Consider the following 21055-nt stretch of genomic DNA (forward strand, 5'->3'; position numbering starts at 1 on the left):
CAAAAACGCACCATCATAATGTTCGTCATTGTATCTATACGTGTTCTATTATCGCAGATCCAATCCTAAAAACAAAAAGGCCTAGTGACTTGCGCCTTTGGTGCTGCTTGATTGGTCCATTACTTCGTAACGTCAGATACGTCTGGACTGAAACTAAACTAATATCTCTGATGCGTGAAGCTACATTTCCTCAGAAATGGAGGCGGCCAGATTCAGATGGTGAAATAAATGGAGGCCGGAAAGATTCATAAAAGAGGAGGCTAGGATAGCAGTAAGCCCGTTCTTCCCTACCTCGCTTTGACGGCGTCATCTCGCGGGTACTCCGGCGATTTGCTTCAGCTACCCGAACGAAATATATTTTCGGAATCACCGTCTTTCATCATTTCCGATATGGTATTTATACTTTGTATCATCCTACGATGAACTAAAGGCCCAAGCCACGGGCTGCCAGGTCCGATCACGTCCGACGCTATACTATAACATGCTTAGTATTGATTGGAGGTGGACGAATAATGCTCCGAACCCAAAAGCGCGCTGCATCATTCTTATAGCTTCGACACTGCAAAGAGCCTGTACGTCTTGGCTTTTTTACAATGTAAAACTGTTGAGTCACTCACTGCTATTCGATTCGCACCACTGTCCGCCCATATCGAAGCGAAATGGCACACAATTTCCAAGTGGCTCGTGATTGGATCTGGCGGTCCGTAGCTTTTCTCTTTCGTCCATCGTAGGGTGAGACGAAGTAGAGTATCGCTAAATTCAGAATAGTTATCGTGAATTCGGCAAGTGAATATGATGCCAAAACAAACATTCGAATATACCCATGCTTTTCAATGCCATGACGTCAGGGGAAGGCAGGCTTGCAGATCGAGGGGGCAGTCGAAAAATCTACAATGCCGAGCATTTGTTTCGTGCTGCTGCGCGGGTGCTGGAGTGAGCTTCCAAAGCACTCATTTGACACCATGAAACTGCTTGTAATCAGTTGGGAACAAAGTCTATAGAGTCCAAAGAGTCAATCCCTGCAAACGTTACGAGGCTACCTTAGTTGTGGAACTCCCGCGGGAGGGGCTACCCCCCTTTCTCACTTTAGTTCACCTCCCGTCGCTCGAAGCGCCTTCTAGATTTTAGTTTACAAACTGTGTTTTCCCTAGAGTACTATGGAACGGCATCTAGACGGCAGCGCTTCGAAACATACGTATTCCATAGAATACAGTGCAGTTACCATAGCAGCCGTCTGGCGCGTCAAACGACGGGAGGTAAGTAGTGGTGAGTGCAGTGGGGTACTGCTCGTGCATGCAGCGTCTACGAGCAGTTCAAACCTGAGGTAAGACGTCGTCGTGTTTCTTCCACCCAGTCTCAGGTAGTCTAAAAAAAATGGTAAACTTACACCAGCTCGCCTGCGCTCTAAGTGTTTTTTGAATAACTGGTTTTTACATTGATCCTTGCCTTACACTGACGTCACTTTTTTATTGTTGCCAGTAGATACTTTCACTTTGAAAAACACGGCGAGGGCCATATTTGTAAATTCAATAACTTTGCGGGAAAAATAATTGTTTTGGCCCAATACCTGGGTTACTATTTCAGCAATGTTTGATGGTGTTGAAAAGGTTCAAGCAAATCGGAGACTTTTAAGAAAACGCCGGAGTACCTCTTAGGGTTGACATGCCACGTGGCGTGAAAACTTGGAACTAGGCCGACGTGTCCCGGAAAGCTGGCCATGTACTATGCAGCTCCCTTTTGTACGCAGCGGGGTGGGGGGAGGAGGAATGGTTAGCGCACTGCTTACTCTAGGGAGTTTTAGTAGACCATTTCCGCAGCCCGCTAAGCACCCGTATAGCGCTTCGTAATCGGCCGCAGCACCTTCAGCTATGCAGGCAGGGCTGGCGGCGCGCCCCCGTGCCCAGCTGCGGCGTTTTCTTTACGAATACTATAGCGTAGGAGAAAAGCGATCTACTACAACTCCCTATTGACCGAGCGCACTTCGACGTCAAACAAATAGCTGCGCTCCGTTGATGGCACTCTCTCCCGTAGCCGTGCTACGATGCGACTAATACCGACTCGAGCAGCTTACGACCGTGTGTCTTAAAACCTCTTAAAATTATTTTACGACGAGAGAACGCTGGTGCCATCTATCAGGTAATAATGGAAAACTTAACATTTTCGAATATTTCACTTTTTTTTTTTTCGGATATTCGGTGGTGGTCCATGAGTTTGGAGCAATTTTTGGAGCAGAAAACATCACATTATGCAGCACCTTTGTATCAGGAAAAATCTCTTTTTCGAGCAGCATTGGAGCAGGACATAGGGAAGTTTGGAGCAATTCGGTGCAGTTTCCTATTAGTGATGCCAGCATGCATTCATGCGATCGGTTACGTGATGCCCATAAAAAACCCAAAGTTAGCAGTTATACTGAACAATAGTTGGTGACGGTTTAAGAGTAAAGTGGAAGTCCCCCCTCCTCTTTCCACTCTTGCAGATCAAACGCTGCACTTTACTCTTAACTTGTCACAAACTATAGTCACATGCCCTTCGACGGCTGTGAAGCTGTGCCATAAACAGTCAGATCCGTGTTTCCTTTTCATTAGCGCCAGTAGATATGCATGAGCAGGTTTCATGTAAGCGTATCAACTATAACCATTGAGAAGTCTGTGCAGAGTACCAATTTAACTTTAGATTAGGCGTCTACGTTTTGGCTAATTAAGGGGCCGGTTTGGGGACCAGGGTCAGAAAATGGATAAGATTACATAAATAAGAAAATGATAAATAAAAAGTAAAGCATTTTATTACAAAAATAAAAACAGCAAAAAAATGTAAGATGGTTGATTACATATATACTTTATTCTTTAATGCAATGTATGACATTACAAAGTAACTGTTACCGAGAAAACTGACCAGGCATAAATCAAAGTGCATATATTAACACAGGGCAAAAAACTGAGAATGCAAGATGTGATGATAAAAATATGCAAGAGTTATGAAACAGATCATAGTTACACGTACATGAAACAGGGAACTACGAATATAGTGATGGCCGCTGATGACAATGCATAACAAATAGGCGACCGAACCCCCATTTTGATGCAGATTTTCTGTTTTTTTTTATATCTTCGCTTGCGCTTCTAAAGCGCGTCGCAACGCACCTCTTTATTTTTTTCACGCGCTTTTATTTTTGCGTTTGTAGATGTGGGCCGGCGGGCCGGGCATCACTGGAAAGACCGCGGCCATCTGGGGGGCGGGCGCAGCGGCTCCGCGGGACGGGGTTTTAAGACTCCTGCTCTAGATAGAGAGATAAATTGGCACTACACGAAGTCTTATTACGTGAAACGTGCAAATATTCAATACAATATCCTGGGTCTTCCCTAATGTATAGACATTTTAACGAGTAGTAGGCTCAAGGATGCACATCATTTGACGTGAAAATGGCAACAATTTGTAACCAAGCAGCACCGACCGAGCATGTTAACGAAACAGGAACCATGTGTGAACAGATTCCTGTAAAGCATTGTCACGCTTCTTAACATGAGCGAGCAGAAAACAAAATTACTTTTGCGTGCTATTCTTCAGTAGTGCGCTTCGCAATGAAACGAAACTGTTAAAACTACGCTGCGTTTAGAATGTCGGTGAAATTGGTGCGAAACCTGTGAAACAATGCCGTGAAGCCGGAAACCTGGATTGGAGTGGGATGGCCAGGTGGGATGGATGGATGGATGGTAATGGCTATACCCTTTGTAACCAGCGGCAGCTTGCGCCACCTAACCTAGCTTTTCGTCATCCCTTCTTTGTAAAATTTGTATAAAATTTGTACTAGCACAACCCTTTAAAGTGTTCCCATTGCCTGTTTTTATCTGTATTTTCACCCCTCCCTAGATCTTTTCCGCAAATCTTCCAATCTCTTCTTACCTACCGCAATTCTTTCCCTATCCATTCGTCCATCCGTGTCTGCAAATCCCAGTGCCCCCTCCAAATCCGAAGTCCCCCCCCCCCCCCCCCCCCCCCCCAATAAGGTGGGACGAAGCTTCGTGCACCTTAAAATTACATGCTCTATAGTTTCCCTTTCGCTGTTGCATACGTCGCGTATAGAGTGTCTATTTCCTAGAATTTAGCACTATATGTTTTCGATCTCAGCACACCCGTTCTAGCTCAAACAACATGGAGCTTCCCAATAAAATATCATACATATCTTCCTTCTTTATTTCTTGCTTTTGTGCCCTGTATATTGTTAAAGCTCATTTCCTCTGCATTCTCTCTTCCCATAATTTCCTCTTCGTTTCCTTTACTCCCTTTTCTACTTATATGCTCTGATCGGCCCCACCTCGTTGAATGTATTTAAATCTCAGCTTGCGGGTTCGGTTTGTCCACTTAGTATTTAGACTTTTCATATTTGTATACTTTCCCGGCCTCCGCGTATCCTCAATTTCAGCTAGTCTTTGTTCAAAGTTTAATTTACTGATCGCTTCTCTACTCTCGAAAGATGCCGAATCCATATCCCCCTGTACTCCTTCATTTGGTGTATTCCCATGTGCCCCCAATGACAACCTACCCACACTCCTTTGGTGCATCACCAAACTTGCCTGGATTTCTGACCTCACGCACAATACCGCATTCCCAAATGACAGTCCTGACAACATGACTCCCTTCCATACACCCCTACAGACTTCATATCTATTTTAGTTCCGGAGTGTCCTGTGTTTCATGATAGCTACATCCCGTTTCCCCTTTATTACAGTATCTTCATGTTCTTTTAGATACTTTCTTCCCACATTTAACCATACTCCCTGATATTTGCACTTTTCTGTACGTGTTATATCACAGTGTCTTGCATCTCCAGAGGTTCCCCCTTCGCGTCGTTATGAACTAGTGTCCCAGACTTGTCCCTACTGAAGTTTAGGCCTAAAGTGTCCCCTTCCTTGCCACAAATACTAATTAGTGCCTGCATTGTCTTTCAACTCTCTGCTACAAGTACAATATCATCTTCATACATCAGCCCTGGTAAATTTTGATTTACTTTTTTTCCTCTCTCCATGTAAGTCAGATCAAATTCTAAATTGCATTGCTCTAATCTTTTTTTCCATTTTACTAAGGTATATCATAAAGAGCAGGGGACACAATGGGCAGCCCTGCCTAATTCCTCTTTTTATTGCTGCTTGTTTTGTGGTTTCGGTTTCCCAAGTTTTAACTACACTGTTATCTGCATATATATGTTCTAGAACTTAATCACATTTTCATTTAATCCATATCCTTTCAACCCCACTGAATTCCCGCAGTTTCCTGACGAAAACGAAAACTCTTCCAAAAGCCAATTCGTTCGCAGCTTTGCTCTCTTTGGAACAGTTTGGCGCGATGTTTCCCTTTGGGCGCCGAGAGGCGCAGGCAAGGGGGAATTTATCGAAATGGCGCAAATGGCGCAACTGGTTTACCCCTGCGTATTAATCTGACTTTCTTGGCATGGAAAAAACTTAATGATGATGCTTTAACCGATCATTTGTCATAAATTGTAAGTATATCTTTATCTCTAAAATACCATGAAACCTTCTAGTGAAATGCAGTTCCAGGATCTCCTCGTAGATGGCGCCAGCGTGCCGGCGTGTCCTCTCCTCATGACAGATCACGAGAACTCTGTCGTAAGCAAATGCAAGTGTGTGAAAGGGACTTAAAGCTATCGTTTTTAAACTCACTATACTTCGTCTCATCCTACGATGGACTAAAGGCCAAAGCTGCGGGCCGCCAGGTCCAATCACGTTCTACGCTAAACTATGACATGCCTAACATTGATTAAGGATGGACGAATAATGCTCCTAATCAAAATGCGCTGCATCTTTTCTATAGCTTCGACGCTGCGAAGAGCCTGTATGTCGTGGCTTTCTTTGCAATGTAAAATTCATGAGTCACTCAGTAACGTTCATCGCAGCGAAATACCAGGCAATTGCCAAGTGGCTCGTGATTAGATCTAGTGGTTCGTAGCTTTTGCCTTTAGTCCATCGTAGGGTGAGAAGAAGTATATAGATGAGAAGGGTTTTCGGCCAACTTATCTCGGGTACAGTTTCCTGAGTTTACCCCACTGGGTTGAGTGCTTTGATTAAACTTGAGGGGTTTGTTGCTTCCGACGGCGTTGGAGGTGCCGTTGCCGTATATAACAGAAGCTGTGTGGCAGAAGGGACCTTCGGTAAACAGTTGCCGTGTTTCCGCGCACCGCACCACTAATGGCTTACTTTTAAGCGCGCGCTAGGAGTGATATCGGGACTCTGAGGCGCGCGCTTAAAAGCAAAGCTAGTGTTAAGTACAATAGGCGGAACACGGTAACGGTTTCCTAAAAGTTCATAATAAAACGTGTACCTGTATTTAAGAAGGGTGCTGTGTACACCCGTCTTCTTTATGTTCCCTCGATCGTTTTCGGGGTTTCGAGGCGCGAACTTTCGCGAGCCCACCTGAGTCCTAGTTCGTTTTATTTTGTCCAGCGGTCTTCGAAACATGTTTCTAATCGTCTTTCCTAGAAAAAGAAAGCAAGAAGTGCGGAGTAACGCAATTTTAAAATTGAAAAAAAGACCGTAGCATGGAAAGCCCGACTCCAGTTGTCTCTGAAGAACAGGGGATAAAAAGTAGAAAGAGAAAATAAAAGGAGACGACGAAGGCGTTCCTTCTTTAAACATCAAACTACCCCACAATTACAGAAACAACTTCTGTTCCTTGTTTACTGAAGGCCATTGTACAGCGTTTCTCGGAAACGGGAAGGGCCTCATACAGTTTCGCGATGTTTGCGTTGCGGCTTTCCCGCTTTACCAGAACGGCAATTCAGAGGGCCGAAAGCGGATGTATCGCCGGCCTAGTTTCTGGGCGATATTTTCCGACCAAAAGGCCGTTCTTCGTATAAGCAAAGAAAGAAAGTGTTCTGTCGGCTTTCTTGCCGAATTTACGGACACCATCAAAGCTTTGTATTGAACAGGACACTCGAGCTGCTGACACGCTGTTAATACATCGTACAAAAGAGAGCCTGAAGACACTGTATGAGGGGTGCGTCGTTCTTGTTGGATGGACCTGACACATTGATCATACAAAAACTGTCTGCAGGCACGTGTAAGAGGCAAACATGCATAAAAAGCTAATGAAAAAGTGTGCTCCATTAACCGAATACGCGGCGAAGAAACTTCTCCCGGCAGCAAGTTCGCTTAAAAGAATTAAACACAAGAAAATACCATACGAAAGGACGAAAACGTTTTCAGCAACCATATATATAACGATAAATGGTCCGTTTAATATATCGTACTGGATTAGTTTCCACACCAAAAAAAAAAAAAAAAAAAAAAAAAACCGACCTGAAACAATTGTCTCTCCAAATTTAGGAATAGATTAAAAAAAAATGCGTGCCCAAACACTTGGCTTACCTCAATAACTAGCATGGCCCATCATGCTTATAAAAAATGCGAAATGCCGTTGTTAAGACTGACGACGATTGGGCTGGTTGGGTGACCACTTCCAAAACGCGCATATATAGTTCACACACAGCGATTGAGATATGAGTGAGTCATCCTTTTTTTTTCATACAATACATAAAAACACGGGTAATTAAAAAAAATTGTTAAATTGATTAACTAAATAAAGGTGATCTTATATTCGTAAAATTAGCAGCAAGTTCTAGAATTGCGCACCCAAAAGCTTTGCGTCCAAGCAAAACAAAAATATTATTGCGCCAATTTGCTTCGCGTCATCTTAAACGCGGGTTGGGCTGGGCGCATGCGCGGTGGCGACTTCGATATTTCTTCGCGTGCGTAAAGCTTTTGGGTAGGCCATCCTAAAACGCCATAATGATTATATACGCCACGCACCGTTCAGAGGGTGCGTGCGTCGATGCCAGACGGGCGCCGTAAATAAGAGAAAAATCGGTTATCGTTTTTCTTTTTTGCTTTCTATTTGTGTAAGTTTGTTCGTTGAAATTTCGGTGCAATCCTAGCACCACCTTCGGGTGTACCTCTGTGGTAAATTGGAGCGCGATGCTTTCGCAAGCCGATTGATGAGGTCGCTTTGAAAGCTTCCCCCGGATTCGTGAGCACGAGGCCGGGAGACCCTTCAGACTTCTTAGTGTGCAGTCTCCGACAGCTTAGAAAACACTTCTTATTTTAACGCGCTCTGTGATTCGTTGCCGGGAGTTCTTATCGCCGAATGCAGGAATCTCATTGGTTGCTGAGCGATAATGAGATGCAGGGGACTCGTCTTGTGGCGAATATACGTCCCCTGCATCTTATTGCCACTCAGCGTTTCTTAAAGACGTCAGTGTTTGCTTCCAAATTTTTGTACATGTATCATGTGGGCAACCTGGAGATGGGTGGATGGATCCTAACGGCTGTGCCATTTATATCGGGCGGTAGTTTGCGCCACCTAGCCCAGAAATTAAGAAAGAAAAGATGCAAAGCATTGGACCAGGTTGCCCGTACGCTAAATCGTCTGGCCATTTCCTCCGCGAGGGGTACCCAAGTGCAATCGGTCACGGCAGGCTACGCGAGTGGCGCTCCGGCCTTCATAGAAGGCCGGCGCGAAGAATGCGCGAGGCCTTTTGGGTCCCGGTGCGAGCGAGAAGAAGGAATAAAGGACTGCGTGGTGTTGAAGAAGTGGCGGTGTGTCATTCTCGGCACATTCCATATTCTATTACGTTGTGCCACACGGGAGAAAATGGTTGTTCATGGGCACAAAAATAAAGAGATCATGATGATGATAATGACGACGATTATAAAAGTCTGAGCATCTACACTGAGCCTGCCGGGAGAATGTGGAAAGCCATGATCCGTGTCAGACCACGACTTTCATTGCTTCGTGACTGCAGAGCAGAGATGGCAAGAATTAAAAAAAAAGGAATTATATTACATTACTTACTTTCCTGAAAACAGCAAAAACGTAATTAAATTACATCACAAATTACCCCAGACTAAAAGTAATGACATTGCATTACAATTTCTTAACAAAAGTGTTGAAATTACTTTCACATTACTTTTGATTACCTTGAAGCAGTAATCCGTGCTCATTTTATTTCCCGTATCTATATCAAAACTCAGACCTTCCTGTTTACACCGCAACAGCCTTATGCTCCTCCAAGTGAACCATGCTGAACAGTCGTTTTCCTGGCGCACATGACATAAGTATTAAACTGGGTGAAAGGCCTTTTTAATTGTGACTCAAAGACAGTCGACTCAGCGGTTTCGGTGTTCATTCAACGGTAAAGTCACTTACTAAAAGGGTGGTATGCTTCCTTCTACCTGATTTAGAAGAAGTTATAGTCCATGTCAGTTGTTTAGCCAAGCCATGATAGCTCGTTCTTAGAAAGAGTCGTCACGTGAAACGTCTACCTTCCGCCTCAGACGCAGCATGATCCTATCCTCCCAAACGCACTAGTTGACGTATTCCCAGTCATTCCTCTCAAAGAGTATTGTTCCCAAACACCCAAAGAGCCCAAGTATTTTTCACCCCCCAAGTATTTGTCACCCCAAGGGGGCTCGATAATTCATAAGCACTAGAGTCGCCAATTGAGGAAAGGACTGACGCAAACTTCCTAAATTGTGTACTTTCCCAACAAACGGGTAGCGATATCTGCTCATAGGATATTTCCGAATAAACTTCCCAATCAAAGGCAGCGAGGCATACCGCGAGCGGCGTGCACCTGCTTTGCTCGAGGACGCTCAAAACGTGTTCACAATCGTCGAAGCTTACGGTTCGACCTTGCTTGACAAAAGTACAAGAAGGCTGGGGGTTTGTTTGTCCTTTCCTCTCAGGTTTTAAAATGCGTTGACCTCACGGGTGATGTGTTTTTCGCCTTGTAGCCTATAAGCCATTCATCCTTAAGCTGACAGTGCGGAGGAGGCTACGTGCTCGTTGGAACAATCACACGTCATTTTTCGCCACGTAACCACGCCCTTATTCATACCCACGCGCAGGGAAAGGGACTGGTCAGGTGATACAAGGCAGGTGTTTGATTGGGCGCGGTAGGTCTGCGCTCTTTTACTCCTACTCCGACGCTTTGAGTTCCTATACTCCGAGCGCAGCAACTAAACGGCACATGGCGTACTGGAGGAGCGCGACACACAGAAACTATAAACGAGCCCCACGAGCTCCTTCCGACCGTACGGTTATGACAAACCCGGCCTCTCGTGGATACGGGTGGCAGAAGCCGAAATTATTTCCAAGATAAATTGATTAGGCCTGTGTGTAGCGGCAGGGTGTGAAGTAAAAGAGGAAACGACGACGTTATGAAGTTTCTACGAACGTTTTAATATTCCTGAAAGGTTTGAAGACTGCCTTCGAGCACGTATGCGGAAAGTTACCTTGGTTCATTTATTTATTGACCATGCATGATGTTCAGATTTAAATTAAAGACAACATTGTTGTTCCCGCTTGTCGACGCAGGAAACCCTCAAACTTGTCAGATATTTCGTGGTTCTGTCTTGCAGCGCCAGAGGGAAGCTACGCCGATACCGGCTCACCATCGTTCAATGGATAGCATGTCAATTCGTTTTCAGGCGAGATGCATGAACAAACATTTTCCGCAACGCTAAGTGGTATGTTTCTGCTTTCCAATCAAAGTACCTTGATTCGATGGGTTCTAAAAAGGGCCAGCGGTCTGACTGTCTTCTCATCTCAACTTTTCTGTCGCAGTGGCTGTGCTATTGGCACGCTGCCGTTCAATAGATCAATTCGTTTTCAGGCAAGACGCACGAACAAACCTTTCCCGCAACGTTAACTGATGTTTCGGCTTTCTAATCGAAGTATCTTTATTCACTGGGTTATGCATTATAAAAGGGGTAGCGGTCCGAATGTCTCTTGATCTAAATAATCCTTCTGTCGCTCTGCTATCGGCACGCTACCATTTGATATATGAATTCGTTTTCAGGCGAGATACACGAACAAACCTTTTTCGGAACGCTAAGTGCTGTCTTGGCTTTCAAATCAAATCGTTTTTACCTGCTGGATTAAGCACTAATCAACTGAAAAGGGCAGCGATCCGGCTATGCCTTTCGTCCTAATGGTCTCGACAACAGCGCAGCCATCTTGTTTGTGGACGTGACGTCACGGAGTGCGAAGAAGTCACTCGTGCTCCGAGAAAGACACGGTGCTTGAAGAGCGCGCTCGAGTGTCAGTCTCCGGTGGCACTCCTGTCCATTTAGTGAAAGGAGCGCCAAACTCCCGCGCTCCGGAGCACGGACTTAACGCGCCCATCGGTTCTGGTTTGCTTGCAGCTCCCACCGCACTGTCAGCTTATAGGATGCACGAAGTACAGTATCGTCATTATAACGTAACTCCGTGAATGTCTTGCCTGGAGTTCGTAAACCGTGGCCTTCCAGCGATGTCTTTACACGTAAGCTTTTCTCCTTCGCCTTTCCAATCCTCCTTTGTGCTCAGTTGGCCGTTTTTTTTATTTTTTCTGATGTCTCTTTCGCAGCATTTCACCATTAAAATTAACTTATTTCTTTTTTTTAAAGCTTGCAAACGAACGGTCCAATTTGGAACAAAAGTAATTTAAAAAAAGTAATAAGTAATTGTCTTGAAACTACTTCCTGAAAGTAATTCATTACATTACTCAATTACCAGCTTAGAGAAGTAATTCATTGCATTACTCATTACCACAAAAAGTAATTTAATTACTGTAATTGTATAACAGTAATGTCATTACTGCCATCTCTGTGCAGAGTATCCTCACTGAATCGCAGTGATCGACTGTTCAAGTGCCTAGCGGGAAATTAGACGCACGCGGGCATTTCTTCCCAGTGCAAAACGCCCTCCGAACTTGAAAACGGCGAACGAACGATCGCTTAGGAAGAGTAGCCATGGAGGCTGTTCCTACAAACTGATAATTTGTTTGACGTGGTCGTAATCATCCTTCTCTCTATGTCTCTCTCTCTCTCTCTCTCTCTCTCTCTCTCTCTCTCTATATATATATATATATATATATATATATATATATATATATATATATATATATATATATATTGCTTGAGTATCCGACTCTATAGTAACTCAACTGAGAGGGGAAAAGAATCGTAAAACTCACTATCTTTGAGAACTCCGCCGCCCATAGAACTCGCGATGCAGTTTACAAAGGCGAGTTTGTTCCACATTATGACATCTTTTCTCCTAAATGTTTGCGCCATAGCCCTGCGATACCACTCGTACGAGCACAGACACACCCCTAAAGACTTCGAAGGCCTCAACATTAAACATCAAAAGAATGCCCCGCGTTGCCGCGATGCAGTCGTAAACACCGGTTAGAGTCGCATTGATAGCCATTACGCGCGCGCGCTCCCCAAACCATACACACTCGCTGAAGCGCGAAAATACTCGAGATATCCTTCGAAAATTCGGAAGAGAGTCGAGAACTCCAAAGTTGCCGATTCCAAATAATAATAATAATAAAAAACAAGTGCGCAAGAGGTTGTTTTATTCAAACCACCGAAACGTTATTACTTCTCGAACAAAGCTAGCCGCCGTCTCGAGAAAGTACCGCCCACAACACTTGGCAAAGAGCGAAGGCTACGGCCCCTTGGTCCAGTAGGGAATCTTCGTAGATCGTTTTCGCCAACCCACAACCCTCTCCGCAACCCGCTACGTTACCCGGAACTCTACAGCCAAGGCCATCGGCGCGGAGGGCTTAGCGGAGGGGGAAACGCGGTCCACGAAAACTCCCTAATTGGAGCGACGGAGACGATGTACGTGACACCCTATAGAGTTCAGTCACGTGTCTCCCTCCGACGCGCTGATTGGTTGACTGGCGTCGTAGCCTCCACCGTTTGCCAAGTTGCGGCGAGACGAAGTATAGACTCGGACGCCGTGTCGAAACTCCGAGAACTCTTTTTCTTTATACAAGCAAAGCGGCCCAAGTACATTCCATACCCGGAAGGCTTCAGAGATGTTGGTAGATAAATCGTCGTCTCGACCGTGAAACGCGCCTTAGAATAGCAATCTTTTTTTTATATATATATTATATATTTATATTCAACATACTCTCGTTTATCATCTACTTGACTAAGGCGTAAAACAAATTCCCGATATATCGCAACGTATAGACGCGGCAGAAGAAAGACACGCACAAAGAAAAATCTCCCGAAGGTTGCTGCCCTCGACCGTACTCTCTGTCTTGTCTAACGACGCTCTCGAACAATGAAGAGTCCGGAATTGTTTCCTTGCTTTCGATCGTGCCCCGTCTGCTTCCTTTTGTCTGTCAAGTGTGCATTCGTTCCTGCTTCTCCTTTCAGTGTAGTCCCGAGAGAAAGAGGAGAGTGGTCTTGAAAATGTTTCTGGTTCCTGTTTTCGGATGGAGGAAATATATATATATATATATTTTTTTTTACGTTTTAATTCGTTGTTGCTTTCGCTAGCAAACTCGAACGAGCTCTGACCTTCGATGGCTTCGGAGATGTAGAGGCTGCGATCAATATCGCCATCGAGTCTCTTGGTTCTGCACGAGCTATGTCGATACATTTCAGTTCATGGAACCTTCCGTAACTCTAACGAAAGTTCTTGTATAATATCCAAGCAGTTTTGATTTGTACCGTTTTCTTTTTTGGTTTTAATGTAGTTTGCATCTACTTTATCAGGGGTAGCGCCATTTTAAGAGCTAGACAAAAGAGCGCTTTTCCGGCGCTTTTCCCCTTGCTGGTGCGTTAGAAAGAGTGAAAGTCCCGGATGAGTGACTTCGCCGGTGTAAGGTGTATGCATTGCCCAAACTTGGTTCGCGCTTACTTCTCTGTTTTAAACTTCCAAACTTAATTCGAGCCAGGGGCTTGGATGCGACAGTCCCCCGGTCATCGGGACACCATTCCTCGGTTAACGGTTAACGGCATTTGTAAATCGAAAAACTCTTTTTTCCCATCGCCATTTTCTCGACTATGCTCGAACATTTTGTGAATGGAGCGCGCACCGAACGCTGTACCGCCGATGTGCATGGGGTACGCTCGCAAGGTGCGTGCAAGTTTTTTCGTGATAATTGCTGTTTCCGCTTGTAACTTTTTGTAACTGAATTTTGCTTAACATTAATATTTTGAAGTGGTGACACTGACTCGATTTTATCATTTACAAACAGGCCTGCATTTGTAAACAGCGCACTGGCTCGGGCACTGCGCACGCGCAGTGCCGAGACTGGCGCCACCGCGGTGATTCGAGTTAGTGCGCACAAGCGATGAGTGTTTTTTTTTTTTTTTCAGTTTTCTTATTTGGTTCAAAATATAAGTTGTAACCATGCATTTTCGGACACGTACAACATCCTTTTGAGAAAACAAATAAATAAATAGTGCGCATAAGGTGTAGATCGGTTCTATTTCATGGCTCTTATTCAGTCTTATAAAATACTACATGAAAGATTAGATAATTTCGTAGAATATGAAGTTAGAAAATTTTGCTGGAAAAGCAAGGGGACTCACATCGACGTTAACAACGTCAACGGCAACGACAACGGCAGGGTTGGCTTCAACGACAACGTTCTTTAGTAAATTCTTCGAATTATTTCGACCCTCTCTCCTGCGCGAGACCAGAAAAAAATGACATATGGCGCAGTATTCATGCGCTGCTGGCAGTATTGCTCGAATTGGTTGTCAAAAAAAAAAAAAAACATGCGATGACTCTTGAAACGTGTACGCCTTCAGAAAGTCCCATAACGCTAATCTAAGACATACTATCTCCATTCAACACAGGAAGTGGGAAGTTAGTAAGGTTCCGGAATTTGTAGCGGGTTGCGGAGGGCGATGCGGGACGGAAGGAGCAATATTCAAAAACTCTATTCACGAACGTACCTTTCTTCTTAGAGCGCAGCTCTCCATTCCCCTATACAGTGGCGTCGGCGTAACTGCGGATTTCCCGCAAAAATAGGCGGGAAATTTATACCACAATACCTATACACGAATTCAGTTTCCCCGCCAAATTTAGCGAAAAATGGACATCACGTGACCTTTACACCAATTCATTTTCCCCGCTAAATTTGGCGGGAATGCCGTGTACACGGGAAATTGACGGCACGTGACGTCAATTCACTTTCCCCGCTAAAGTTAGGGAAAAATTTCATGTCTTGTGGCCAAAACATAAATTTAGTTTCCCTGCTAAATTTAGCGGGAAATTGACCTCACGTTACCTATAGACCGATTCGGCTACTCGCTCAACCTAGCGGAAATATTCACGTTTAATGACCAAGACATCAATGCAATTTTCCCGGTAAATTCAGCAGGGGTAATCGACGTCCCCTGACCTGGCCTCACTTCACCTACACAACCATTCAATCTCCAACCTAAATCTATTATGTAAATTAACGTCACGAGATACCACTCTCCTCGCCAATGCCTTATCATGACAATGACGATAAAAAGATTAACACGGTTAGGACAAAGGGATGACGGACACTTCTTCTTTCAACTCGCAACGACGCGAATACGGTGAATCTCCTAGCAGAATAATTCTGAACCCACCCTTGCCAAGAATCATGAAAAGGGAAGAAAAAGAAAGCGAGTGAAGGAAGCGATATCGTAAATACAAAATAAACGGAGATAAAGAAAAAATAAGAGCGACGGAAAAATTGCACTACCGGATGGATGATGAAATTTAATTATGCAAACTCCGGTGTAAGAAATTCTATCTCATCCTTTGTTACAATGATTGAAGGCGCCTAAATATTATTATTAACTGAGCTCGTGCTGAAGGATCCTATAATTTCTCTGCCAAACCTGTTATATTCTGCCCTTCCAAAATTCTCGTTTGTTCGAAACTCTGAGCACAGCCACTGCACGTGAATGACAATGGGGTGAAAAGAGTTTGCCGAAGCTTTTGTAACTTCCACGTGGTGCTCGCAAAATCTTTTTTTTTTTTTGTTCTCGTTTATTTTGTATTCATGATATCGCATCCTTAGCTCGCTTTTTTTTTCTTTTTTTTTATGAATCTTGTCAGGGATGGGTTCAAAAATATTTCGATAAGGGATTCACTGTATTTATGTTGTTGCGAGTTGAAAGAAGTGTCCGTTGTCCCTTTGTCCTACGTGTGTTATTCTTTCTGTCGTCTTTGTCCAAAAACCAACAAACTACCCAATTTAAATCTCCTATCATGCCTTCCTTCCTTCATAACAATGAAAGACTGGAAGAAGACTGCTCCTTAAAGGGCCCCTAAAAAAAGAAAACGAATGTTTTCTTTTTTGTTAACAGCTTTGTTTGGACACGCGTGTAAAAAAAACAATGTTAGTCAAAAAAAAAGATTAGAGCAATATTGACGGTGCGAGACGCGATTTAGACGGCAGTCACCTCCTTTCCACTTGTTTTCTCTCTCGGCATTTCGGGCGCGGGGAGAGGAGGAGGAACGGCTTCGTCTTCACGTTGGGGTAGAAATAGCTAAAGACCATTTCGTTGAGATCGAAAGAAAGAAAGAAGTATATCTTTCTTTCTTTTCGGGGGCCCTTTAAAGGACCGGTATATGGGGAAAATCAAAATACCGTAAGAGCAGCGCTTTGATTCCGTATTACAAGAAGTCTGAACGCATTTCGATTTTTATCTCCACGTTAATAATTACTGGAAGAACATCAGCAACAAACCCTACAGCAAAAACGACACAACCGCCCTGTTGACAACCTTCACGGTGCCTCCGTGCCGCCAACACCCCCCCTGCCCTCAAAAAACGAAAATCAAGCAAATTTATATAGTCACAAGTATGGCCACCTCTCATTTATAAGCACGCTGTGACCAAGGTGTGTTTGTTACATTTACGAGCAATATAAACCTTTTTGCAGAAAAAATTCCACAAGGTCTCAATGCACCGCGCGGAGCGGGGAATTGTGGGGCCGTTTCGATGTACGCACGGTCCGGCTCGTACGCGCTCCGCATATCCCGGAAGCGGCTCAGTTCCTTCTCCCTTACCAGTGCGAGTTCAGAACGCGAAGCGAATAAAGCGAACACATCGCAACGCCGATTACGTACACTGTTTCGTTATTGTCCCGCTTTATCTGCACTCTTAAATCGCAAGACGCTTAACAAACATGAAGCGCTCCTTGGCGCGTCGTACATCGGATTGCCGTAATGCGCCGAAAGGACAACGGAAGGCGCTGGGTATTTCCGCAAGGATTTATTGGTTGAGAATGTCCAGCCAGCGGTCTCGCTCCTGCTCTTGTTCACCCGTTGCCAGTGGAGAGGGACGCCCACCACAACGCAGGAGCGTTCAGCTCCGTGGCGTCTGTTTATCTACGAATCTGCACCTCCCAGCGAGCGTTTCGCTCGGAGCTTTTACTTATATCCGAAAAACCGATTCAGGTCTCTGTTTTAAGCTTCAAATTCATTGTTTACAATGGATTCCCACCCAGAACGGGCTCGACGTGTAGATCGAACGGGGCCCACTCAAAGCGGGAAAATAAAGCGTTAGAAAGAAATATCGAAGAAAACTATCGAGGACTTTCGTTCGTTTTCAGCCGTTTTCATAACCAATGAATACAGAAGCATGCATGGCAAAAGAGCTTGCTGAGCGAGAAACATTCGGTCTACAACACGCTTCCGCACTGCAAGTTCGCTTAGATCGTTTCTAAAAGACGGAGGCTGGAAGCCTCTTTGCTTGCCTTTCCCATTTCAGTGTTTGCCTTTCCCATTACACTGTCCGTTGTAAGAGTTTCCGAGCGAATTTGCATTCTCTCCTTCCGGAGAGTGCTATCCTCTCGAGTGTTGTGAGTGGGCCGCGTTGTAAACAAAATAGTGTGATTGGCCCCCATTTTTTGTTCTCGGTAGATAATTCGCGAAGTGCGCGCATTTTGCTTATCTGCGCTCCACCAATAACAACGTGAAGACAGGGCCTGCGCAAGACGTCATCGTTAAGGATGGAGGGATGGACGAGGCTGAACCCTTTGAATCGGGCGGCAACTTGCGCCACTGAGCCGGTCTCTTCTTCTTTTTTTTTTTTCATTTATGTCCAACTTTTGCTTCAAGCGGAAAATACGCCGGAGCCCGACGGCTGTCACCGCGTGATAGCGTCGCATTCGTTGCGAGACGCTGAAAGATCCCCGAACGTCGAATCTGACGCGCACTAGGTGGTGCTGCTAGGGCTTGTCTTCTAGGCGCTATGCGGAGCGTAGGTTCGCCTGCTTCTTTTGCAGGGGTTGTGATGACGTCAGAACGACGCCGAGCTCTGATTGGCTCTGACTGAAGAATAGTGGGTAGACTTCGAAGCCTTGAGGTCTACCCACTATCCTTCAATCAGAGCCCGGCGTTCTGACGTCATCACAACCCCTGCTAAAGAAGCAGACGAACTTGTCCTCCGCATTCGCTCTACTCGACAATCGTGACGCGCCTCTACGATTGCTCCGGGAGTCTCGGAACGGTCCAGCATATATTTAAAGGCCGACGCAACGATTTTTGCATGCTTTGCGAAAATACTACTTAGAACATATCCCTGACGTTGATGACCTGTGAAACAAGCGTTCCTTTATCATCACACGCTATCAAAAACGCAGGAAAGGAGAAAAAAAAACAAAAAAAAAAACAAAAACAAGCAGCGCTCAGTTTTTTTATCTCTCAGCCAGAACAAGCGGCCACGTGATCTGGAGCCGATAATATGCCGCCCATGTTGATCATATATTTACGCGATGGGGTTGGCAAGGCACAGGACACGCGCTGAGTTCCAGACGTTGTTACGGTTCGGCTATTGCAGTCATTGCATCGATTCAACACGGGCCACTACCCCAATGCTTGTCGAGCTATTAATAATCCCTAATCGAGTGGCTCGCGCGATGCTCGGGTCTGATCTAAGAGCCGCATTCAAGTATCGTCACAGGGGGGGATACTGCGACTTCCCAGCTACGTCATCGGGTTTTTGCGAAGGAGAGGCTGCGATATAACGCTCGTTTTGTCTTTGAAATTGCACTGCAACAAAGGAGTTTCTTGATGAGTGCCGCTGCGTGCTAGTTGTACTTAAGTCCCATTAGTGTCATTAAGCTCGCGTAAAGTGGAACGCATTCCACAAGAATATTCGTTCCAAGGCCTCTTTAATATATATTGAGCGTCGCGAGTAGCTGGCATTTCATTGCTGTTTTGAAGCCATTGAAATTACAGAACTACGCAATGAGCACGTCAAAAAACAAACAAAAAATCACGAACTTTTTTTTTTTTTTTTAAGTTGTCAGTAATTTTAGGTGCTGTCGTATTCGGTACTCGAGGTCGTGTGAAATCCTTACAAGAAAATGGGGGAAAAAAAAAAGAACGCTTGGGAGACATTGTTTATTTCGGTCTCGAGAAATGACGCCGTCTAACGACGTGTCAGTCTCGGCCGGGACATGGACGTGCGCGTCTGCTTCCCAAAAAAAAAAAAAAAAAAAAATTCCAGTTTTTTTTTTTTTTTTTTAATTTTGGTGAAGGTACATCTGACAATGTGACACAGATTGACAATGTTGCACGGTGTCCTGCGACACCATGACGTTAGGTCACGTGGTCATGTCACAGCTTTTTAATACAGCTTGGAGCGGTTTGCGAAAGCGTGGCTTCAATGATATTGGCCTTGGAGGAGTCAATATAGTTTCCTCTTCAAGGCGGGCGATTTTTAGCATCTGTTACATGGGTGTGCCCAGACCAAATGCTCAACGATGTTTTAGAAGCATGAAGTGCTTCGGGGCGTAAGGTTCTTCTATCTAAAAGTGCCTGGCGGCAGGGGCATCTCGCTTTGAAGGCTCTTGCAAAGTTCCTTGAAGACACTCAGCTTTATTATCAGCTATTACACGCAGTTTTTGCGTGCGGTGAAGTATAACACACGTCATGTAGTTTTCATTTCTATTTTTCCGTTTTTTTTTATGTTCGACTCCTGAAAAGTAGCCAACTGAAGCTTTTGTCTGGCTACTGTTTTTATTATTCGTTAAAGACCGACGACCAGTTCGCGCTTTCCACTTTTCTGTCGCTTCCTCCTTTCCCCCCTTCTACCCTGTCCACCGCTGCCTGTTTCCCCGTCCCCATGGTGAGGAGGATCCTCTGCCTTGCAGAATCTCGAGTCTGATCGTCGCCCTTTAAGAAGAAAAAAAAAACAATATCTAGGAGAGGGTGGCCCCCGTTTTGAATCACTGAATCACTCAAATCGGCACACTGCCCTTTTAAGAAGACGATCTTAACTTTCTCAATAGAGCGCCAAAATAATTTTTAAGAGCGTTTTTTTCATGTTTATAAATTATACTCACCCTACACGACCGACGCATCCTAGGAAACTCAAATATACGATTTCGCGTTGCCTCTTCTCTTATTACAAAAGAAATAAAACATCACAAAACGTTCCTTTTCATAGATACTCCAAAGATATAGGGGCGTGTCACATAATATAATCACGATTAAAAAAAAAAGAAAAAAAAAAAGCCACGCGTGACGGCGTTTTTGGATTTTCTAAGGTGCGTGGGGCGCCCTGATTGAGCTTGCGCCACAAACAAGCCAATCTAAAGGCAAACACGTAATGTCCCTTTAAGGGAATGTCGTTTGTAGGAGAGAAGCCATTAACCTTGACACCTCTTTTTGTTGGAGTACGAGGAGACAATCCTTATTGTTTGGTTCTGGTGCTTCTTCTTGTTCCGTTTGCCTACACTCGAGGCGTGTGCCTTAGTACATGTAGCAGCTCCGTTGAGTAAAAGTTAGGGGAAGCCGAAGTGCCAAAGCGACCAAGAGAACAGTTAAAAGCGAGCGCGAAAGACCTCGGAATTTATATCATCAGGAAATCTTATGAGCATGAGCAAAACCAAATTAAGCGATACCCACACCGCGACAGGGTTCCGTTAGAAAACCCCCCGTTCGCCATTGCTTAGGAATCCGGGCGGGTCACTATATTGAATCTCAAGAAGCCGCGGGTAGCAACCGAGGAGGCTACGCTTTCACCTTCCTGTCAATAGGGCGTTTTACTCAATCGATCTCCGTCGTCCCGCAACGCTCTCCCCTACGTAATCGGACACTCTGCAGACAAAACTAGCGTTGCGCATGCGCAGTAGAAGCGTTCTGGATGAGGAGAACGTAGCGGAGGTTGAAAAAAACGGTCTACAAAAATTCTCTCGTGTCCACCTGTATTCCCGCACGCATGTTTCCCTAGAGTGACGTCCTCGCTTCGTAGC

At 44.8% G+C, this 21055-nt stretch overlaps 1 protein-coding gene across 1 annotated transcript in view; it reads right to left on the bottom strand.

The window, feature by feature from the left end:
* Positions 1-12095, bottom strand: part of LOC8044060 (neuropeptides capa receptor) — a 78398-nt gene extending 66303 nt beyond the window's left edge. Inside the window, exon 1 of the mRNA XM_042293619.1 lies at positions 12029-12095. Within this exon, the coding sequence (XP_042149553.1) occupies positions 12029-12095 (67 nt within the window). The remainder of the gene's footprint in view (positions 1-12028) is intronic.
* Positions 12096-21055: the final 8960 nt, after the last annotated feature.

Source organism: Ixodes scapularis, unplaced genomic scaffold, assembly GCF_016920785.2.
Source record: "Ixodes scapularis isolate PalLabHiFi unplaced genomic scaffold, ASM1692078v2 PGA_scaffold4__175_contigs__length_147842914, whole genome shotgun sequence".
In the NCBI taxonomy this organism is placed as follows: Eukaryota; Metazoa; Arthropoda; class Arachnida; order Ixodida; family Ixodidae; genus Ixodes; species Ixodes scapularis.